Source organism: Elaeis guineensis, chromosome 12 (assembly GCF_000442705.2).
Source record: "Elaeis guineensis isolate ETL-2024a chromosome 12, EG11, whole genome shotgun sequence".
Taxonomy (NCBI): domain Eukaryota; kingdom Viridiplantae; phylum Streptophyta; class Magnoliopsida; order Arecales; family Arecaceae; genus Elaeis; species Elaeis guineensis.
The window spans coordinates 81,188,013-81,211,108 of record NC_026004.2 but is presented as its reverse complement, the minus strand read 5'-3'; the positions used below and the strand labels follow the sequence as shown (position 1 = coordinate 81,211,108).

At 37.1% G+C, this 23,096-nt stretch overlaps 1 protein-coding gene across 2 annotated transcripts; it reads right to left on the bottom strand.

Moving 5' to 3' along the window:
* Nucleotides 1-20,139: 20,139 nt before the first annotated feature.
* On the bottom strand, nt 20,140-22,665 carry LOC114913343 (uncharacterized). Of its 2 annotated transcripts, none has more exons than XM_073246870.1 (4): nt 21,909-22,665; nt 21,638-21,808; nt 21,323-21,464; nt 20,140-20,973 (listed from the first exon to the last, which is right to left on the bottom strand). In XM_073246870.1, the coding sequence occupies exons 1-4, from the start codon at nt 22,580-22,582 to the stop codon at nt 20,821-20,823; spliced, it is 1,140 nt and encodes a 379-aa protein (XP_073102971.1). In that variant the 5' UTR covers nt 22,583-22,665; the 3' UTR covers nt 20,140-20,820. The 2 variants fall into 2 exon arrangements, with proteins under 2 accessions (XP_073102971.1, XP_029117866.1); XM_029262033.2 differs by having other exon boundaries at nt 20,150-20,982; nt 21,909-22,664.
* Between the last annotated feature and the right edge of the window lie 431 nt (nt 22,666-23,096).

Below are 23,096 nucleotides of genomic sequence, written 5' to 3'. Positions count from 1 at the left end.
TATTTTATAGAACTGAGAGATAATTTCGACCCTCAGATTGGTATTTCATAAAACTGAAAGATAACTTCGACCTTTAGATCGATATTTTTAAGATAACCTCGATCTTCAGATCGGTATCTTATCGAGCTAAGAGATAACCTCCATTCATAGATCGGTATTTAGGAGATCTTATCTCCATTTATACCCCTCAAAGCTCTACCAATCTTTAGAATTAGATTTTGAGGAGATCTTATCTCTATACCTCTCGAAGCTCTACCAATCCTGAGTATTGAATTTTGAGGAGATCTTATCTCTATATCTCTCGAAGCTCTACCAATCTTAAGGATTGAATTTTGAGGAGATCTTATCTCTATACCTCCCACGGCTCTACCAATCTTGAGGATTGGATTTTGAGGAGATGTTATCTCTATGCCTCTCGGGGCTCTACCAATTCTAAAGATTGAATTTTGAGAAGATCTTATCTCGATACCTCTCAGGGCTCTACCAATCTCGAAGATTAGATTTTGATTTAGGTCTAATCTGGAGATTAGGTGTCTCACCTTCTGATGAGCCTCTGTTGAGCCTTTCTGTTGATGCCGGTTTTTTATGAGCTCAGCCTTCATCCTTCTAATGAGGTCGGCTTTTTGATGAACTAAGTTTCCTGATAAGCCATTATTGATCTTTCTGTTAAGGTCAGCTTTTTCATGAGCTCAGCCTTCGCCTTTCTAATGAGGTCGGCTTTTTGAAGAGCTAGGCTTCCTGATGAACCACAATTGGCCTTTCTGTTAAGGTCAACTTTTTGATGAGGTCAGATATCAAACTATCTTTACCTTAACTTAGTCTTCACCTTATCTTTGGGCTTGACATTCATCGTGGCTTTGTTTATTTTTATTTTGACTCATGTGTTCAAGAACCTATTATCCTACAAAAAAGAAATAGAATACTAATGGGGCTTGAGAGTCTATTACCATGGAGATTATGAGGTCAGTTTGAGAGCCTTTGAATTCTATTTAACTCTTTTCTGTTCTTTGCCTTAGTTTGGGCTTAAGCTTTGCCTCAGTTTGAACTTATTTTTGCTTTATATTAGCCTAATTTTGACTTCAGTTCGATCGTATTTTTATCCGATGATTCTGTTGTCAGAAAATCGGATAGGATGTATGCATAGATTTCAAAAATCTTTTGAATAGCAGCGGAAAGGAACTGAATTAAATCTTTTAACCCACATGCATTAGATCATATCTAATCCTATTTGAGCCCAAAAAAATAGACATGCATATAATCTGAAAATAAAACAAAAGATGAGATCGAATCTCTATACCTTTATGCAGGTTGAAATTCACCACATCGATGATCTTAGATCCGAAGATTCTTGAGCCACACATATATCTGACCTCTACAAGTATCCATCGAGATCAGTCTTGAATCTTTCTTCTCATAGTAGATCCTTCTTCTCTAAGTAAGATCCTGACATTTTTGAACCTTGATCAACTGTTGATCTTGACTGTAACTTCAATCCTTGAACTGCAGCCTTTTTTCCTTTATTCCTTACTGTAGAAGAAAACCTTCTCAACCCAGACGTGTGGAAGATGGACGCCCAACCCTTGGACGTGGAAAACAGAAGAGGGAGAGAGGGCGAGGCATGGAGATGTGGGGGCAGAGTTTAGAATTTTCAAAATTCAATTTTTTTGAAATCCTAGCAGACCATCTCCTTAAATAAGCCTTTCTTGATTTTAAATCGTTATCCAATCAAGCTGAAAAGATTGGATCTTATCTCATAAGTTCTCTTACCTTTTAATCAAATTTTCTTCTCAAGAAAATCAGACTTAATTGGAAAGGCCGTCTCCTCTTTTGATAAGCAAATGGGGTACCCCAGTCAGATAAGGCAGACTAAGTGGACGCCCCTCATAAAAGAGGGCAGATAGTTAGAGCGCCAACACTTGTGTTGGTGCCCCCTTAGGATTTTCATACAAGAGAGAGGAGCGTGGTCCCTCTTTCTTTCTCCTTCCACACCGATGCAAGAAAGGGGTGGGCCCCTCTCTCTTCCTCATGCCAATCCAAGGTTGGCGCCCTTTGGACTTTCCAAAAGAGAGGTATGGTGCCATCTCTTCTTTCTTATAATTCCACACATAATATTAAAAATAAATGAGGAGATAATTTAACTAACTCATTGACTTAATCCAATCCTCTTTAACTCATAATTAGGCACCCAGCTAAATCCAAATGGATTTAGTTAAGTTTAAGACTATGACCTTGATCCAATCGAAGTCCAGAGAAGAATTAGGTTTAACCATGTGCTAGCATGATTCTCTTAAACCCAATAAAATTTCAATAAATCCTAACCCAATTAAAACTTCACAAGTCCAATCGATAAATTCAAGATTAAATCCCTTAATGTGTAACCCCATAGATTCATTCTATCTGATAGTAAGATATATTGTGATCTCCATCACAATATCATCGAAACTCTTTTCGATGAGTTGGAACAATTCCAACTCTGCTTTCGAAGGTCATCGATCATCAAGACGACGCCCAATGAGTCCTACAATCCATCAATGATACATAGCAATATATAGTGGCAATTCAGTAGAATAAAAGTGTGAATCCTTAGGTACAGTTATCGTATGCTTCATCCTTCTATCGTAAGTCCTAACTTGACAGAGGTCACGGAGAACTCGTCAGACCCTATCGTCAGTCATATGCAAGATTGGCTCGACTCGAGTTTATTTGTGAATCTCATGAATTTTTTTTTAGTATTCACACTTACTTTGACCAAAGACTTTCTGAACTCAGTCTTGCAAATCGCATAGGACTTCTTTTCTATCAAGATCGATAGATTTCATGTAGGTGCATCCTACTCCAAACAGCGAATTGAACCTACTATAGCCAACATACACAGCAAGAGTCTGAATGGCTAGGAACCAAGAGAACGTATAGTCAAACCCAGTAGTCTCGTTACGAGTAGCTGATGACACTGTAGGTCAAAAGATCACTCACACCACTGCAGCATCGAAATAATCACTGACGAGTGAGTAGACATCCAAGTAGTTTCTCGTATTGGTCACGCTCAGTATAAGTTATTCCCTAACAACCATCCACACTCTCATCCTAGTGTCTCTACACCATAGATCTGAGACTCATCTGTCTGAAAGGGAGGTGAGATTTCAAATGAATTGATCACTATCCCCGTGATGATCCTTCGATCGGGGGTATTTAGAAACTAACCACTAACTAATGCATGTCTCATATTCTCAATACATTGAGAATATATAAAAAATCATCTTTGTTAATTTTTCAAGATAAATTATGGACACATAAACATGATTGGAATAAAAATTATCCTTTATTAATAATAAAAGATTTACAAGTATAAAATTTTATCCTGAAATTATAAAATATGTCAGCCAACAATTGATTTTTAGGGTACATATCTAACAAACTCCCACTTGACCTAAAACCAATTGATCATGTACCTAAGATCCATCTTCTCAAAATGAGTTTCGATCTTCTTCTGGCTGAGAGGCTTGGTCAACAAGTCCTTCACATTTTGCATGGAGTCAACTTTCTGCACCTCGACGAACTTCTTCTCGAGATATTCGCATATGATATGAAATCATCACTCTATATGCTTGGACTTTTGGTAAGACTTGGCTCCTTAGCGAGGGCTATGACACCATTGTTGTCACAGTGCAGTGCAATGGCATCCGATGGTATTACACCTAGCTCCGCAATGAACTTCTTAAACCAGAATGCTTCTTAGCAGCTTCAGAGATTGCATATACTCGACTTCCACGGTCGAATCTACAATGACGATTGTTTGAACTCTTCCAGCTAACCGATCCTCCATTGCACAGAAAAATACATCTTGATGTAGACTTTCTATCATCGACATCAGATATCAAGTTCGAATCGGTGTATCCTTTCACTTTCAGCTCTGAAGCTCCATCAAAGATCAAGAACAAATCCTTAGTCCTTCTCCAGTATTTAAGGATGTTCTTCACAGCAATTCAGTATTTTTCATCTGGATTCGTCTGATATCTACTCGTGACACTCACAGCAAGAACTATATTAAGCCATGTACATAACATAGCATACATGAGGCTCCCTATTGTCGAGACATAAGAGATCTTGCTCATTACTAGATCTCCTCAGATATATCAAGACACATCTTTTTGGAGAAATGAATGCCATGCCTAAAGGGTAAAAAACCCCTTTGAAGTTTTTTATGCTGAATCTCTTAAGCACCTCCTCTATATATATATGCTGTGAGAGTCCTATCATTCTCTTAGATCTATCCTTATAGACTTTTATACCAAGAATGTAGAAAGCTTATCCTAAGTCTTTCATGGCGAACTTTTTTGACAATCATTCTTTGATCGATGTCAGCATGAAAATATTATTCCCAATCAGGAGGATGTCATCCATGTACAATATGAGGAATGTGACAGTGCTCCCACTGATCTTTTTGTACATACATGACTTCTCCTCATTTTTGATGAAATTAAATATTTTGATCATATCATTAAAGCGAGTATTCCAACTCTGAGATACTTGTTTGAGTCCATATATGGATCTTTGTAGCTTGCAGACCTTGTGATCACTATCATTAGACATGAAACCCATAGACTACTCCATATAAATATCTTCTCCAAGATATCCATTCAGAAAGACAGTTTTCACATCCATCTATCAGATTTTATAATCATAAAAAGCTGCAACCGCAAGTAGAGTTTGGATGGATTTTAGTATAGCCACAAGCGAAAAGATTTTTTGATAGTCAATACTTTCACGTTGATTATAACTTTTCACTACCAACCGTGCTTTATAGGTCTCTACCTGACCATCCGATCTAATTTTTCTCTTATAGATCCATTTACACCCAATAGTACAATACCTTCAGATGGATCTACTAAGGTCCAAATTTGATTGGAATGCATGGAGTTAATTTCTAACTTCATCGCTTCCATCCATTTCTCGGAGTCTACATCTGACATTGCCTCATCATAGGTCTTGGGATCATTCCTAATGTCCCTATCTACCACATGAAATACTTCTTCTAAATCCTCTGTAAAAATACCTAAATATTTTTCAAGAGGACAAGAGACCCTATTTGATCTACGAGGTGGAGGTGGTACCACATCTACAGGCTCATTACTGAGTTCAGATTCTTGGACTCAATGTTCTTCAGAGACCTTCTCCTCGAGCTCAATCTTTCTCCCATAGCCTTCATTCTGGATAAACTCCTTTTTCAAAAAAATGACATGATGGCTCACAATCACATTATGATCCTCAGGAAGATAGAAGTAGTATCCCATGGATTCCTTAGGATATCCTATAAAATAAGCTCTAAAAGACCTAGCCTCTAACTTGTCCGCCTGTTATCTCTTGACATAGGCCAGATATCCCCAATTCTTGAGATAACTAAGAGTTGGCCTCTTATCATGCCATAACTCATATGGTGTGGTAGGAACGGATTTAGAGAAATCCTATTCAATAGATGAATTGTTGAAAGTAACGCATATCCCCACAGAAGTCAGAAAAATCTGTGAAGCTCATCATGAACCGAACCATATCTAATAGGGTCCGATTCCTCTTTTCGGATGCCCCATTGAGCTGAGGCATCCCTGGAGATTCCACTGTGAGACTATATCATTATCTTTAGATAGACCCAAAATTTCTCACTAAGGTATTTTCCTCCTCGATCTGATCGAAGAATCTTTATGGATTTTTCGATCTATTTTTCTCTTCATGTCTAAACTCTTTAAACTTTTCAAGATATACACAAATCCATATCGTGAGAAATCATTGGTAAAGGTTATAAAATAGATATAGCCACCCCTGATCTGTATATCGAATGGACCGCACACAGTAGTGTGCACCAGGACTAATATCTCTGTGATCCTTTCTCCTTGTCCTATAAAGGATAATTTATCATTTTTTCTTGAAGATATGACTCACAAACTGGATAAAACTTGAAAGTCAATGATCCGAGAAGTCATCTTTCTCATTTGTTGAGTCTGTTCTCTCCGATATGATCTAACCTGAGGTGCCACAGATATTTTTGGCTGATCCTATCTCTAGATTTCTTAAACCCTACAGTATGCACTATTTACTCGTTAACATTAATACTTGCATCCACATGCAAATGATAAAAATCATCTATCAAATAGGCCGTGCAACATATTTATTTTTAAATAAATTATGCACAAAACTTTATTAAAATAAAAATTACAATTATCCTGTACCAATATAGAGATAGAAATCAAATTTTTACTACTATAGGAACATAATAACAATCTTTTAAAATTAAACTAAATCCTGATGGTAATCACAAAGAGTAGATTCCAACGGCTATACAGCAACTCTTGCCACATTACCGACTCGAAGAGTAATTTCACCTTCTCTCAGCCCTCTAACTTCCTTTAGACCCTGTATAGAAGTGTACAAGTATGCACTCAAATCAGAATCTAGAATCCAATGGAAGAAAAAAAAATCATTAGATTAGTTTCAATAACGAGCAAATCAGATGTGCCTTCAGAAGGCTCATTCAAGTTAGGAACATGAGTCAAGTTCTCGGAACTGAAATCTAATCTCAAGTTCTAGAGCCATCATTGTGATTGGACTCGATCAATCTATTGGTGTCAAAAATTTGGGCTAATGGGTTAGTACTCGACATGATTATCTGCAGAGAGAATAGTTTCTAATTAGATATTTGTACTTGATAGATGTTTGTTTTAGGACTTTAAAAACAACAAAGCTCCCACTATTTCTTTGAATCTCCCACACTCCTCAGGTAGAGAAACGATAACCTATACGCGATCAGTTTCTAGTAGGTACTACGCTCCCACTGATCATGTGTCCCTCACTTAATAGTTATTGGTAATATATGAATCAATGAGTGGACAACACTTATCCATTGCTTCACCAAACAAGATGTAGTGAATTCGATTTCTAAGTCTTGTGGCCTCACCTAACAGTTATTGGCATATTTCTTAGTTAAGTCAAACCCACCATTCACCAGTGGGTGCAAGCGTCATTGGTTCCTCACCTAACAATTATTGGGTCCAACCCATCTCCACCCTGAGGTATCAGATGTCAATAGGGTGATTATGCCTCCCCGATGCAACTGAACTACTGTAACAACCAAGAACGATCAATATCAGGAAAAACATTGTATTTCTACAATGATGAAAAATCGCTAGACTTAATATTTAATTGAGGAGATTTAATTTAGATCTCATCTACTTAGTCATATACATTAAATATAATGACTAAACTGATTTAGGTCAGTCCATCTTATGTCTGACCCATCAAGCTTGCATGGATGAACACGAATCACTAATCAACCAGACTCAATCCATAATCTATCAAATGATCAGTTAAGTGAGATCAGTGAGAGGGATACGCCATTAACTCACCATAAACATCATTTATGCGAGTAGTTCCAATTAAAAACCACCTGTCAAGAATGCCAAACTTACCTTAGACTCCAAATGGTCTATTAGAATCAAATTCGTTGACTTAGTTATTCAAGCTGAACCAAAGAGCTAAATTCGATCTTGAGATAATCAATTCACATCAAGTATAAATCGACTGACCAACTACAATTAATCTCAATTTTGAGCCTCTGTTGACCCAAACCCATCAATATCTGATTAGGTTCGATCAACTACTCAAAATTGGAAAAAAAGTTCTAACCTGATCTAATCATAGACCCTATTGTAGTTTAATCTCTAGACCTAATTGGTTCAACCTATACCCAAGCCCATATTTTATGTAATTAAAATTTAGATCTTAAATTTATAATTTTTAGATTCTTTAATTTCAAATCTTAATTCTTAATTAAGTACATTATGGATATGAGTTCAGTTTAGATGTCAAAATAATTTTTAATCTAAACCAATTAATATTGTATCAAATATAATTTCATATTTTGATATTCTTTTTGCATCATTTAAAGTTCTAACTTAGATGAGAAATAAATTTCAAATCTAAACAACTTCACCATGCAACAAAATAAAAGTTTGTATGGATTTTAGATCTAAGATTTGACTGAAAAGTAAGTTTTAGACCATGGGTATACAAACTATGTATCATATATATTATTTTCATATTTAAAACTAATCAAAAATACATATCAATATATGTATAAATATCTAGATCTAAAAAAAATCAAAATACATATCTAACATATGTATTAAAGGATCTATATTTAAAACATGTCTCATATGCATGCAGTTTTAAATCTAAACTACAATCATATATCACACATATATATTAAGTTTTAGATCTAAAACTAATAAACACATATCTCATACTATAAAATAAAATCTAAAATAATTATTAAAATTTTTATAAATATCTTTTCAAAAATGATCCACATCGGACTAAAATAATTTTTTCAATATAGAAGATAAACCCTATATCAAAACAACCTTATATCAGTCTGATGCAAACTTTTATCATTCTAATTTTAGATTTAACATGATTAAATACATCTTATTTTAGATCTAAAATATTGATTTTAAAGTTTCAAAAATGGCCTTTCAAAAAAATAAATCTTGTGATAGGACAACATTTTCAATATAAGAGATTAACCCTATATCAGGATAACCTTATATCAACACAAGATCAATTTTAAACCACTCATATTCTGAGATCTAAATCAGAAATCAGATTATACATGTAAAAAAAAATCTATAGCACTGATATCACTGTCAGAAAATCAGATAGAATGCATGCATAGATTTCAAAAATCTTTTGAATAGCAACAAAAAGGAACTGGATTAAATCTTTAACCCCATATGCATTAGATTATATCTAATCCTATCCGAGCTCAAGAAAAAAGACATGCATATAATCTAAAAATAAAACAAAAGATAAGATCGAATCTTTATATTTTGTACGGGTTGAAATTCACCGCTATCGACGATCTTAGATCCAAAGGTTTTGAGCTGCCCACGTGTCCGACCTCTACAGATATCCACCGAGATCAATCTTGAATCTTTCTTCTATGATAGATCCTTCTTCTTCAAGTAAGATCTTGCCTCTTTAAACCTTGATCAACTGTTAATCTTGACTACAACTTCAACCCTTGAACTGTAGCTTTTTTCTCCTTGTTCCTTCATGTAGAAAGAAACCTTCTCAACTCAGGCACAAGGAAAATGGATGCCCAACCCTTGGGCACGGGAAAGAGAAGAGGGAAAGAGGTGAGGCATAGAGATGTGAGGGAAAAGTTTAGAATTCTCAAAATTCAATCTTTTAGAATCCTAGAAGATCATCTCCTTAAATAGGTCTTTCTGATTCCAAATCGTTATCCAATCAGGTTAAAAAGATTAGATCTTATCTCATAAGTTCTCTTATTTTTAATCTGATTTTTTTTTCAAGAAAATCAGACCTAATTGAAAAAAATATCTCTTCTTTTGACAAACAGATAAAGCACTCTCGTCAAATAAGCAGACTGAGTGGGCACCCCTCATAAAAGAGGATAGATAGTTGGAGCGCCAACATTTGGCACCCCCTTAAGGTTTTCATGCAAGAGAGAAGGGGTGTGGCCCCTCTTTCTTTCTCCTTCCAGACCAATACAAGAGAGGGGGTGGGCACCTCTCTCTTCCTCATGCCAATCCAAGGTTAGCACCCTTTGAATTTTTCAAAAGAGAGACATGGTGCCATCTCTTCTTTCCTATAATTCACACACAATATTAGAAAATAAATAAGAAGATAATAAGGAGATAATTTAGCCAACTCATTGACTTAATTCAATCCTCTTGGGCTCACAATTAGACACCCAACTAAATCTAAATAGATTTAGATTAGGTTCAAAATTATGGACTTGATCAATCGAAGTCCAAAGAAGAATTAGGTTTAACCATGTGCTAGCATGGTTCTCTTAAACCCAATAGGATTTCAATAAATCCTAACCTGATTAGAACTTCACAAGTCTAATTGATAAATTCAAGCTTAAATCTCTTAATATGTGACCCCACAGGTTCTATTTTATCTGATAATGAGATATATTATAATCTCCATCACAATATCATCAAAACTCTTTTCGATGATTGGAATAATTTAACTCTATCATTCGAGGATTATCGATCATCAAGATGATGCCCGATGAGTTCCACAATCCATCAGTGACATCTAGCAGTATATAGTGGCAACCCAGTAGAATGAAAGTGTGAACTCTTAGGTACAGTTATCATATAATTCAGTCTTTCTATCGTGAGTCTTGACTTGAAGGAGGTCATGAAGAACTCATCAGATCCCATCGCCAATTATATGCAAGATTGACTCAACTCGAGTTCATTTATGAATCTCGTGAAAACTCTTTTTTAGTATTTACACTTGCTTTGGTTAAAGACTTTCTGAACTCTGTCTCGCAAATCACATAGGACTTCTCCTTTTTTACCAAAGTCGATAGATTTTATTTAGGTGCATCCTACTCCAAACAGTGAATCTGAACCTACTGTAGCCAACATACACAGCAAAGGTCCGAATGACTAGAGACCAAGAGAACGTGCAGTCAAACTCAGTAGCATCGCTACGAATAGCCGATGATACCGCAAATCAAAGAATCACTCACACCACTGCAGCATCGAGATAACCACTAACGAATGAGTAGATATCTAAGTAATTTTTCATGTTGGTCACGCTCAATGTACGTTTTCTCTGACAACCACCTGCACTCTTACCAGTGTCTCTACATTGCAGACTCAAAACTCATCACGTGAAAGAGAGATGATCCATGCATCGATCTCAAATGGATTGATCACTATCCGTATGATGATTCTTCGATGAAAATATTTAGAAACTAACCACTAATTAATGCATGTCTCAAATTCTCAATATCTTGAGAATATACAAAAATCATCTTTGTTAATTTCTAAGATAAATTATAGACACATAAACATGATTGGAATAAAAATTATCCTTTATTAATAATAAAAAATTATAAATATAAAATTTTATCTGAATTATAAAATGTGTCAGTCAACAATTGATTTTTAAGGCACATATCTAACACCTGCAAGAAAAAAAAAGAAGAATAACAGATGGAAGTTTAAGAGTCTTTTACTATGAGTTTTTTATTTGAGAACTTGCGAATTCTATTTGACTCCTTGTTGTTCGGTTCATACTTCATCTATACTCTGGATCACTTTAATTTTAGCTAGAGTTCAGGCTATCCCCTCTCCTTTTTTTTCTCTTTTTTTTTTTGAATTAATTTTGACCTAGGCTTTGGAGACAACCACAGATCTCTTCGGCATTGTTCGAGGTTGCATACATGCGGAGACTTCGAGTGGAGGGGAGACCACGTGCGTATGTCATTACAATAATTTATCAATTCATGAAATAAATCTTCTGTTTGTCCCCGTTGCAGTTCTGGGTGGATGGCACTCTCCTGTTCCTTCATTGACTACTACATATGGGGCTAGAACAACCTTCCACGATTGTGCGAGAGGTCTCGATCTATAGTGGGTTTGACATTGGGAGGTGGGCAGGAGCACAATAGACTTCGGTCCGATGGGATTTGACACCAGGAGGTGTACAGGAGCCTAAAATTTATCGACCCGATGTGGTTTGACGCCAGGTGTGCGACAGCTCGAGATTGCACCGATCTGATGGTGTTTGATGCGGGAGGAGCATGGCAGCTCGATAGAGCACTGATCTGGCGGTGTTTAATGCCGAAAGTGTGCGACAACTCAGGATTACACCGGTCTGATGATGTTTGAAGCCAAAGGTGCGTGGCAGCTCGGGATTACACTAATCTAATGATGTTTGATGTCAGAGGGCAACCTATCCGATGGGATTCGGCACCAGGAATGCCCATAGATGCAGGAGGGATAGCGAAGACAATGAGACCGTCGATTGGAAAGGCACGCGACGTAGGGAGGGGAGCCGGAGATCACCGGGGGCCGCCAATCCAGTGGAGCCCACCATCGGGATGTAGGATTGGAGGCCGATTTGCCGGTGTTGGGCCTCGAGAGGAGCATCAGAGTGCAAAAAAGGAAGTGGAGACCACTACGACTGTGACTACCGATCTGACGGAGCCTGGTGCCGAAACGTACATGAGCACGCGATTGGTCTTGGACGGAGGGAGATCATCGATCTGGTGGTGTTTTGGCATCGGGAGATATATGGGAGCGCGGAAGATGTCGGGGAAGGCTGGTCCACCGTTCATGGCTCCAAGAGGCATTAGTGAGGGCCGATCGACCGTTCTTGGCTCCAAGAGGCGCAGGGAATGCCAGAGACGTCGATCCGATAGGATGCGTGGAGGACCTTGGATGGAGGGAACTGATCCTCCCCTACCTTCTTTCCTCTCTTTCTTTTTCTCTCTCTCTCTTGTTTTTTGATCTTGCCATGTCACCTATAAGGTGACTTCAGTCGTGTCCGAGGCCAAGTGCATGAGGATCTTCTCCTCCCTCTTCTTTTTCATTTTTTTTTGTCGTCACCTGTAAAGTGACTTCAGCCATGTCCGAGGCCAAGCACGAGGATTTTCTCCTCTCTTTCCTTTCAAGGGTATGTTGTCTTAAAATTTTAAATCAAACTTAAATTTCCTCACACAGATATCTCGTTTGGACAAACTTTCTTATCCTTATTTTGATTTTTTTTCTTCGACTCGTATGCTTAAGAACACGTTGACATGCAAGAAAAGAATAAAATAGTAGATAAAGCTTGAAAATTTTATTACCAAAAAAGTTATTTCTATTTAAGAGCCTTGGGAAAAGAGGTGGTCAGAAAGGATATTTTTGCCCCTCATAATATTCTCGAGAATCGAGTCTGATCCTTTGATTTTTTGAATTAGTGAGTGTTGTCACCTCACAGGATATGGGGTCATCTCCATTTAATGTCATGAGTTGATAATTTAAGGCTCTAAGGATGGTATAGTAAAGTGATGTAACTTGATAAGACTAGACAAAGGGATCTGAGCTCCTATGGATAAGAATTAAAATATTTAAAAAAAATTTACTAAAGATTTATTGTTAGTGTGCTGCCCTTTCGAAAAAAAATTTTCATCTGCCTCCTAATCTCCATTCGAATGGAGGTGAGATGGCTTCCAACACATCTCCAGAGGGAGACGATTAAGGTATAAAATTGTTTTGTGCTATTTGACTCACCATTTTTTCACAAAATTTTTAAATCAGATCCTTTCTCTAGCACCAATCTATTGCTACAAGGCTCAACACCTCAAACGGAAGAATCGAATAAAGCCATACTAGAATGACTATAGCGATCCAATCTGAGTCTCCTTCGAAAGAACCTACAAAATAAATCAAAAATCAGTGGGGATCCTCCGATCTTTGACCCTTTGATGCTTAAGTCGGTTTGAGCCTTGAAAATAGATGAAAAAATAGAATAGAGAGGAGGAGGATTTGGTGTTGAACTAGATAGTTTGTGACTTTATAGGAGCTAGAGTCCCAACGATAGAATCTTCCTCTAATTTAAGCTTAGATCTTGAGAGTCAGAGCCTACCTAGAGGATCTCTTGGCTCTTTATTTATAAAGGGGCTGACGAGGCTATTAAAAAATTTATTAGGCCGTTAGAGAAGTTTGGTAGGCCATTAGAGACCAGCTGTAGGTAGGCTAGAGCATAACTGTATATATTAGCTAAAAATGAGATCATATTTAGTTGTATATGCCAGCAGGGGATGAGTTGTAGCACAACTGTATATGAGATCGTGGCGAGATTTCATAAGATGATTGTGGCTATCAATGTAATAGTTTACCTCAGCAAAAGATCGAGGTGAGATCAAATATCATATGAGACTCTAGACATCTCAGATACATGGAACACTTTGCTTCAGATCGGTATTTATATGAACTGAAATGAGTCAGATTGGTATTTATATCGACTGATCATAATATTTCATCAGAAGTTAATTCAGGTAGCTTAGGTCGGTGTTTAGATGAGTCGAATTGAGCCAGATCAGCATTCAGCCTTCAGTTCAGATTGACTTCATGATGTTCTCAGCCTCTGATTCAGATCAATTTTGGGATGAGCTAGGCCTCAGGTTCTGATTGACTTTATGATAAACTCAGTCTCTGACTCAGGTCGGCTTTATAATAAGCTCAGCCTCTAGTTCAGATCGACTTTATGATGAGCTCGACCTCTAGTTGAGATCAGTTTTATGATGAGGTGGGATAACCCCCACAACACTGTAAAAACTAAAAAACCACATGTACTAAAACTTTCTGTGAAGTCTATAAATATATAATATGTTGGCTTAGGAAAATATATAGAACAACAAGAAATATTCAAATAAACTGTTAAGCTTTTTCCTCTTCCCTGTTCCTCTTACTTGTATAATACATAAACACTTCTTCTACCTTCAAAATTGGAATCAGAGCTTGAAGAGTCAATGGTCACAACAAATACTTTTCAATCACAAGTGCCCAAACTAACACAACCAACTATGACATATCAAGTATACAAATGAAAGCCCTCTTGGGTTCTCTAGATGTATGGGACCTTATGGAATCTGGTTTCGAAGAACCAGATACTGCAAAAGCAATCATGGAAAATGAGGAGAAGGTGAGAGTTAGAGAATTAAGAAAAAAAGGAGAAGAAGGTGTTCTTCACAATTTATCAAGGAATTGATGCCGTCATGTTTGAGATCATTGCTCCAGCAAAAACATTGCAGGAAGCTTGAGAGATTCTTGAGAAAGCCTTCAGTGGAGTTAAAAGAGTTAAGAAGGTTCACTTACAGACCTTGCGAGCTTTGTTTGAAGCAATTCACCAGGAGAGCGTGGACAATCTTCGATTATTTTTCAAGAGTAGTTTCCATTGTCCATCAATTGAGAAGAAACGATGAGGATCTACCAGATGTCTGAGCAGTGGAAAAAATTCTGAGGTCTTTACATTTAACATTTGATTACGTAGTTATTTCCATTGAAGAATCTAAAGATACAAATGTAATGACAGTGAAAGAACTCATGGGATCTCTGCAAGCTCATGAACAAAGGATTGTGAAGCAACAAGGCAAAAAATCTCTGGAACAAGTGCTTCAAACTAACTTGACTCTCAAGAAGAACAAACCATCCTAAGATAGTTTTCAACGAGGGAGATTTTTTCCATCAAGAGAAAGAGGTGGTCGAATGGAAACTTCAAGTGAACAACAAACTAATCATGAAGATACGCATAGCCGTGGTCGTGGACGGAGAAGATTCTGAGGTCAAGGCCATGGTCGTGGATATTTTGGATGGTCGAGGTATGATAAATCTAAAGCTGTCAAGACGGACTAGCCCGCCCCAACTCGACCCGCTATGAGTCACGAGTTAAACGGACTAACCCATCAAAATTTTAAAAAAAAATCTATAAACAACAATATAAATTAAATTTTATATTCAATTTAAGCTCAAATCAACCTATCAAAGTCTCACATCTCAATTCTTAGAGTCATAAAATGAAATTGTCAAACTTAAACTAAATATTTAATACAATCCAAACTTAAAAAATTTTAAATTTTAATTTTCAAACTAATTTAGAGGCAAATCAAAGTCCCAAAAAATTATCCTCCATATCATTATTGTGGTCCTCATCATTCAATTCTTCATCTTCTTCATCAATTATCTCTTCAATAACATTAGAACCCTCCTTTGAAATATATATACATGTACGTATATGTGTATACATATACATGTATATGTATAAATAAAAAGAGACGGATCAACCCATCCCGACCCATCGACCCAAACAAAGCAGGCTGTTTGATCCGTCTTTAAATAGGTTGCTAAAATATAAATCTAACCTGCCCCATTTATATAGCGGGACAGGCTAATCCGACAAGCCCAACCCAAATTGACAGCTCTAAATAAATCTGAAATTCAATGTCAAACTTGCAAGAAGTTTGACCATTATTCATCTAAATGTCATTATAATACTAAGAATGATGGAAGTTAATCTTGTTGACAAAGAAGAAGGAAATGAAGGGCTTGTGTTATTGAAGGCCTATAATGGGTCAGATGCACCTCAAACCATCACATGGTTTTTAGGCACAGGAGCTTCAAATCACATGTGCAAAAGAAAGAAGTTTTTTGCTAAGCTTGATGAGAGGCATTACGGTAATATCATTTTTGGAGATTTATCTCAAAGATATTGAAAGCAAAGGTAAAATCTATTTTGAACTCAAGAATGGAAAGCAGTTGTGCATTTCTAATATTTATTATGTTCCTGATATGAAAAATAATATTTGGAATATTGGGCAACTACTTGAGAAAGGCTAATGTTTATTATATTCTTGATATAAAAAATAATATTTGAGTATTGGGCAACTACTTGAGAAAGACTATGATGTACAAATGAAGGATTTGGCTCTTAGCCTTCATGACAAAAATAATAATCTCATCACCCATGTAAGAATGGCCAAGAACAGGATGTTCCCTCTGAAGTTGAAAGCACTACACTTTGGCATCTTCGATATGGACATCTTAACTTTGAGGCACTAAAGCTCTTGGAGAAAAACAACATGATGATGGAACTATCAAAGATTGAACGTTTGAGCAATTTGTATGAAATGTGTGTCATGAAAAAATAGCAAAGGAAGCTTTTTCAGAAGTATAAATCAAGTAGAACATCTCAACAACTTGAGCTGGTACATTATGTGTGTGGACCCATCAAACCTATTTTAATTGGTGGTAACAGATACTTTCTAACTTTTTCTGATAACCATAGTGGAAAAACATGGGTTTACATACTAAAAGAAAAGAAAAAAGTCTTGATTAGATTCAAGAAGTTCAAAAATCTTATTGAAAAGCAAAGTAGTTGCCCTATAAAATATTTGCAGACCGATAGAGGTGGTAAATACACCTCATTGGATTTTGAAAATTTTGTAAGGAGAATAGAATTGTTTACCAATTTACTATACCTCAAACACCACAGCAAAATAATATTTTCGAGAGAAAAAATAGAACCATTCTTAATATGGTTAAATGCATGTTCAAAGAAAAAAATGTCCCCAAAAAATTTAGAGGAGATGCCATTGTTTGCTCTATTTATTTGCTAAACAGGTTTCCAACAAAATGAATTGAAGATATGATACCAAAAGAAGCAAGAAGCATACGCAAACCTAAGGTGGATCACTTGAGAATCTTTGGGAGTGTTGCTTTTGCCAAAATGTAGAAAGAGAAGCATAAGAAGCTCGAAGACAAAAGCCAAAAGTGCATCCTATTGGGGTATGGGGAGAATTCCAGCGGCTACAAATTGTATAACTCTGTAACCAACAAAGTTGTGATATCAAAAGATATTGACTTTGATGAAAGGCAGATCTGAAATTGGAAGAACATTGACCAACAAAAACATATCTCTATAAAGAAAAAAAAAGTGCAGAAAATTAATACTCAAAAGAAAGTTGAGGAAGCATCGTCACCCCTCAAGTTAGCATTCAATCTAAAATAAATGACTCGAGCAGCTTGGGTGTGAGAAAAACCAAAAACATCTAAGAAATCTACAACTCCAGTCAAATGGCTGATATAAATTTTGATGAGGAATTCAGTCACTTGTGTCGTTTTGCAGGATTTAATCCTTTAACATATAAAGAAACTTTCAAAGAAATAAAGCGAAGAAAGGCAATACAAGAAGAAATTTATGCTATAAAAAAAAATAACACATGAGAGCTTTCTTCACTTCCTCGAAGCTACAAAGCTATTGGACTGACGTAGGTGTACAAGACTAAAAGAAATGCAAATAAAAAGATGGAGAAATACAAAACTAGACTAGTCGTAAAAAGATACAAGCAAAAATTTGGCATTGATTATAAAGAAATTTTTATTCCTGTAGCTCGGTTTGAAATGATGAGGCTGCTTATCTCATTGACAGCTCAATAAAAATGAAAACTGTAACAAATGGACATGAAATCAACTTTTTTTTATTAAAAATCTTGAAAAAATGGTCTACGTGAAGCAACCACCCGATTTTGTGATTGAAGGACAAGAAAAAAGATGTACAAATTGAAAAAAATACTTTATAGGCTTAAGCAACTACCAAAAGCATGAAATTCCAAAATTGATGATTATTTTATTGAAAATAATTTCCCTAAATATCCATATGAATATGCTTTATACTTGAAGATTAACTCATATGAAAATATTTTACTTGTGTATCTTTATGTAAATGATTTGATCTTCACAGGCAACAATTTTTCAATGGTTAAAGAATTCAAACATTCAATGACATATTTTTTAGGTATTGAAGTAAAACAAAATGAAGAAAAAATATTTGTATCACAAAACAAAAAATACCAAAGAAATCTTGAAAAAAATTTTCTACGAAAGATTGTCAATTTGTGGACACCCCAGTGAAGTTCAACATTAAAATAAGCAAAGATGGAGAAAGAAAAATTTTGAATCCAACTTATTATAAAAATCTTATGGGCTAGCTGAGGTCCTTGACATACACTCAACCTAATATACTTTTTGAAGTTGGTTTGAAGTTGGTTTGGTAAGTATATGTAGACTCCAAAAACTTCTGTGGCCAAAGAATTTTTAGATATAGCAAAAGAACAATAAATTATAGACTGATTTACTAACCCTCGAATACTATGAAGCTTGTCAATTTTAGTAATAGCGATTGGACCGAATGTTGTAATGACCGTAAAAACACTATCAAATTTATTTTTTCTCTTGATAAAACTGTATTTACTTGATCTTCAAAGAAACAATCCATTATTACATTATCAACTTATGAAGCAGAATACATAACCGCAATTTTTTATATTTGTCCTACAATTTGACTAAAAAAATTACTTCAAAAATTAAAACTGAAATAAAAAATTTTAATCAAGATTTACGTTGTTGACAACAAATAAGCTATTGCTCTCGCCAAGAATCCAATTCATCGTGAATGATCCGAATGATCCGAGCATATTGATACTTATTTTTATTTCATTAAGAAGTCCGTCAAAGCAAAAAAAGTTGAACTGATCCATGTGAAAACTAGTGAACAAGTTGCTAATATGTTTATAAAAACTCTCAAAGCTAAAGTCTTTCAATACCTCAAGAAGATACTTGAGTTAAAGCTTGAAGAAGAACCAATTTAATAGGCGAAAATGTTTGAATCTAAACTTGTTTTCAATGTTTTGACCGAGTAGTTTGTAAATATTGTTGGAAAAGAGAAACCATTTAAAGAGTTCTGTGAAAACTGAAAAACAACATGCACCAGAACTTTCTCTAAAATCTATAAATGTGTAACATGATGGCTTAGAAATATTCCCTGCTCCTCTTGCTCGTACAGCACATAAACGCTTCTTCTGCCTTCAAAAGGAATGTAGCTCGTCACCTGAAGACATCCACAGCCTTAAATCTGAAGGCTCCCCTAAAACCTTTCCGCCAGTGAGAATTCACTTGGTCCACTTGGTAGAAACGCAAATTAGAAGAAAAGGATATCACGCAGACAATTGATACTGCAATAGGGCAAACGTTGAGAACTCCTTGCAGGCAACTGCTAATTTGGTTATGACATGGTCCAACATGACACCCACTTAAATGACCGTACGAAGCTGCCTCAGGTTGAGGATGCTGGTTTCACTACGATAGTCTTGTAATCGTTATTGTGCAAACTCCTGAGGAGAAACTCGATCTAATCTACCAAAACAAAACAGGAAAGGAAAGAATTAAAAAAAAAAAAAAAAAAGACGAGAAGAGGGCAACAGCACAGCCCTCCAACAAATTTATTACGAAAATTACAGTGCCGGTAAATGCGCTTTCTACTTTACGGCAAGAGAAAAAGATGGAAATTTTAGCCAAGTTGGGTTAAATCCTGAAGCACCCTAGATGAATTGCCAGGTCAGGGCCAGAATACTTTTGTTGTGACATTGGTTGGTCTATAACCTCAACCGATGGTCGTACGAAATTTTAAATGGGCAGACTATCTAAATTACTGAGACATTGTAGTCTGGCCAAAACATCGAAAGTACCTGGCAATTACCACTCAAACAAGCCAGGGGTTTGCTTTTCAAACCACTTGAGTCATTTTAGTGATTAAGAACGTGAGCGAAGAAGGAAAAATTAGTAAAAAAAACTAAATTCAGCTCCGGTAAACATTATTTTATTCCCGCATTCAGTATATATCTATCTAAGAAAACAGGCAAAAAATTCTTTCAAAAATATTATCCTTGAAAGAAAAGTTACCTTCCTAGCTTGCTCGTCAGAGATGCATGCTCCATGCTTAACAAAAAGAAGCAGCTGGTCAGCGAGATGAGAGTTCGGAACCCAATCCTAACACTATGTACGATACGCACGGTCAAATCCAATCACGTCAAACATAATGCGAGGTGATCGGAAGCACAGGAAAACCTCCATACTGTAGTCTCTCTCTCTCTCTCTCAAAATCCACGCTTTCTTGTAGCTTTGCTCATTCTTATCACCCTTTCCTTCTCTCCATCCTTTTCTTGTACGGCAGTGCGCAGCAGGATCGAAAGGCCAGGTACTCTCCAATCCATCAAAGGAATGTCCAAGCGTACCATCCCCACTGACCGGTTTCTTTTCCAAACCATCATTCTTTTCTACCCTCACCTCCTCGCATTTCTTTTAAACACATACATACACCCGAGAGAACATCGGAAGAGAGAACAATAATAAACCAGCAGAAACCGGAACAATATACCAACAGAATCCGGAAGCTAAAGACACGGGCAGTTCTACGCTTACTCTTTTCATCTTACACAAGATAAAAGAAAAGTCAAACTTGAGATTACAAACAGGTCATAAAAAGTACTGCTAGTGTTGCATTCAATACCATAAGCTATCTATCTGCCTTTCTATCCATCCATGTACATACAGCACACACAGATCATAGACGGATAGATAGATAGATAGACAGTGCATCACCATGCTGATTTCTTCCTCACCCTCGTCATTTCGTAACTTTTGATGCAGCATCCAGCCGCCTACCCACATATGCAGGCTCTGGTTGGTTGAAACCATTGCGGGATGGCTGGAAGCACATCGGAAGATACTGATCCCGATCGCAAAGAAAAACAGAATTTGTAAAATGATGCTTGAGCTCCTGCAAACCCTTGTTTCAAGAATCGATCACATATAGTCAGCTTCATCAGATCTGCTACATTTTCTTTTTCCATCCCATTTTAAAGATTTATAGACCGTAGATATAACAGAAACATAATACAAACCACACAGGTTTATATACCACTAACATATCCACGAACGTGAAAACACTCAAAACCATTCCTACGGCGAAGGGAATTAGATCATTTAACATTAAAAATATGGGATCAAATAAGCATCAGTACTTGGATTTCACCTCTTCTACAAGAACTGATGATTGAAGCATGGAAGTTTAATATAGAACTTTTCGGTGAATAATAAAATTTGGGGCTTGGATGAATAACGTTTACCTGAATCCTGGCGTAGGTAACCTCGCATATCTTGCGTGATCCGAAGCATTTCCATTCAAACTTGTGCAGATAGTCGTGCAGCCTCCAGGCTGCAGTTGAGTTCGTGAAGTTTACGAAGGCGTAGCCCAAGTTACTGCCGCTCCTGATCCCATCCAAATCGAACATACCCTCAATAAATATGCAAGCAAGTCAAAACCAAAATGGAAATTAGAAGAAGAAAATGGAGGCGAGTCACATAGATGCGTTCCAAGAAACCCTAATTAATGCCATGCAAACATTTATTAGCGTGGAGAACAGGCGATGGAGAAGGACAACCTGAAATCTATTGGTAGATACAAGAAGTCGAACTCCGAGAGGGTTGTAGCTGCCTCCCCGTCTCCCAACTTCACCACCCCATCACAAGCTTTCTTCTCTCCTCCTAAAGAGAGAAACTTCTCGTTCTCTTGTAAGCAATGCTTATCGAGTATCTCCAGGAGCTTCTCCACGCTGCCAGAAGAGAGTAGGAATTAAAGTTAAGAGCTAGAGAAAAAGACAACGAGTAAAATTTATGGTAGTGGACGAGAAGAAGATCATATATAGCACTTACGTGAACCTGTTGGGGAGATTCTTTATCATGACTGTGGTCTTCGCATCACTGATTAAATCTCCAGCCCCGGGTTCCGCCTTGAACTCGTAGTCGCCGGTTAGCATCCTCCTCTGGGGCAACGGCGGAAGTCGCCCTTGGCAACGCGGGGGCTTCGGCACATACACTCTCTTCCCCGTGAAAGAATCACTCGCAAACACCCTGAACCCCTTTGTACCCTTCACACCCTTGCAGACCTTCTTTCTTACCACTTTCTCTTCCACTTCTTGCTTCCCTTGGGTCACGGAGACAACATGGTCCTCGAGCTTCTCTTTCTCCTCGCCCTCCTCGCTTAAGAGAGATAGAGAAGCTCGTGACTGCTGGAGACCAGAAGGTGGGAGAGGGTGAGGGAGGGACCTCGGAGGGCAAGGTTGGGGGATATGAAAGTAAGGAAACTCCTTTCTATAGCAACAAATGAAAGAAGCCTGAGGGTAAAGATAGTAGCAAAGGTCATGTATGTAAGGAGAAGGAGAAGAGGTATAGAGGGCGTTGTTCTGGTATGGAATTTGGTTGTCCTGGAAACACAAGGGAGACAAAAGAGAAGGGTGCTGAGAAAGAGGAGGAGAATAGTAGCTCTCCAACGAAAGGAGGTGGAGAGACGGGATGTAGACTGGCGCGTTTGGATTCAAAGAGGCCATGAAGGCCAAAGGTCGGCAAGGATGGGGAGCAGAGAGAATGGGGACAAGGAGCAAGGCGATGACGACCGAGGCTCTGGAAGAATAATATACGAGAGGTTATGATGACTAGAGTATTGGGTACAGTGAAGGCAGGGGCGGAGGAACCGGAAGGCGGCATACTCCATCATTAGTATCTTGTAAATTTTCGGAGGCTATTAAATGCAGAGATTTGGCTTTCAAGTCGATGGAGTACCGTGTTTTTTTTTGTGGATAGTTTATTAGGTGGATCTGTTCCGATGGATCGATTCAGATCTCGAAACATATCCACGGTGGGTAATATGATAAATTCTATACTTTGTTTTGTCCTTGAATACAGAAGCGGCAAAATGGCGAGTGAGTATAATCCATCTCGTAATATCTGTTATTTCAACCTCGCTCAAGCCGACAAAGTGCTCCTGGCTGCACGCTAACAGCCGATATCGTTTTGTTATAATGATCTATTTTTTTGGTATAGTTTTTTTTTTTTTTTCTTTTT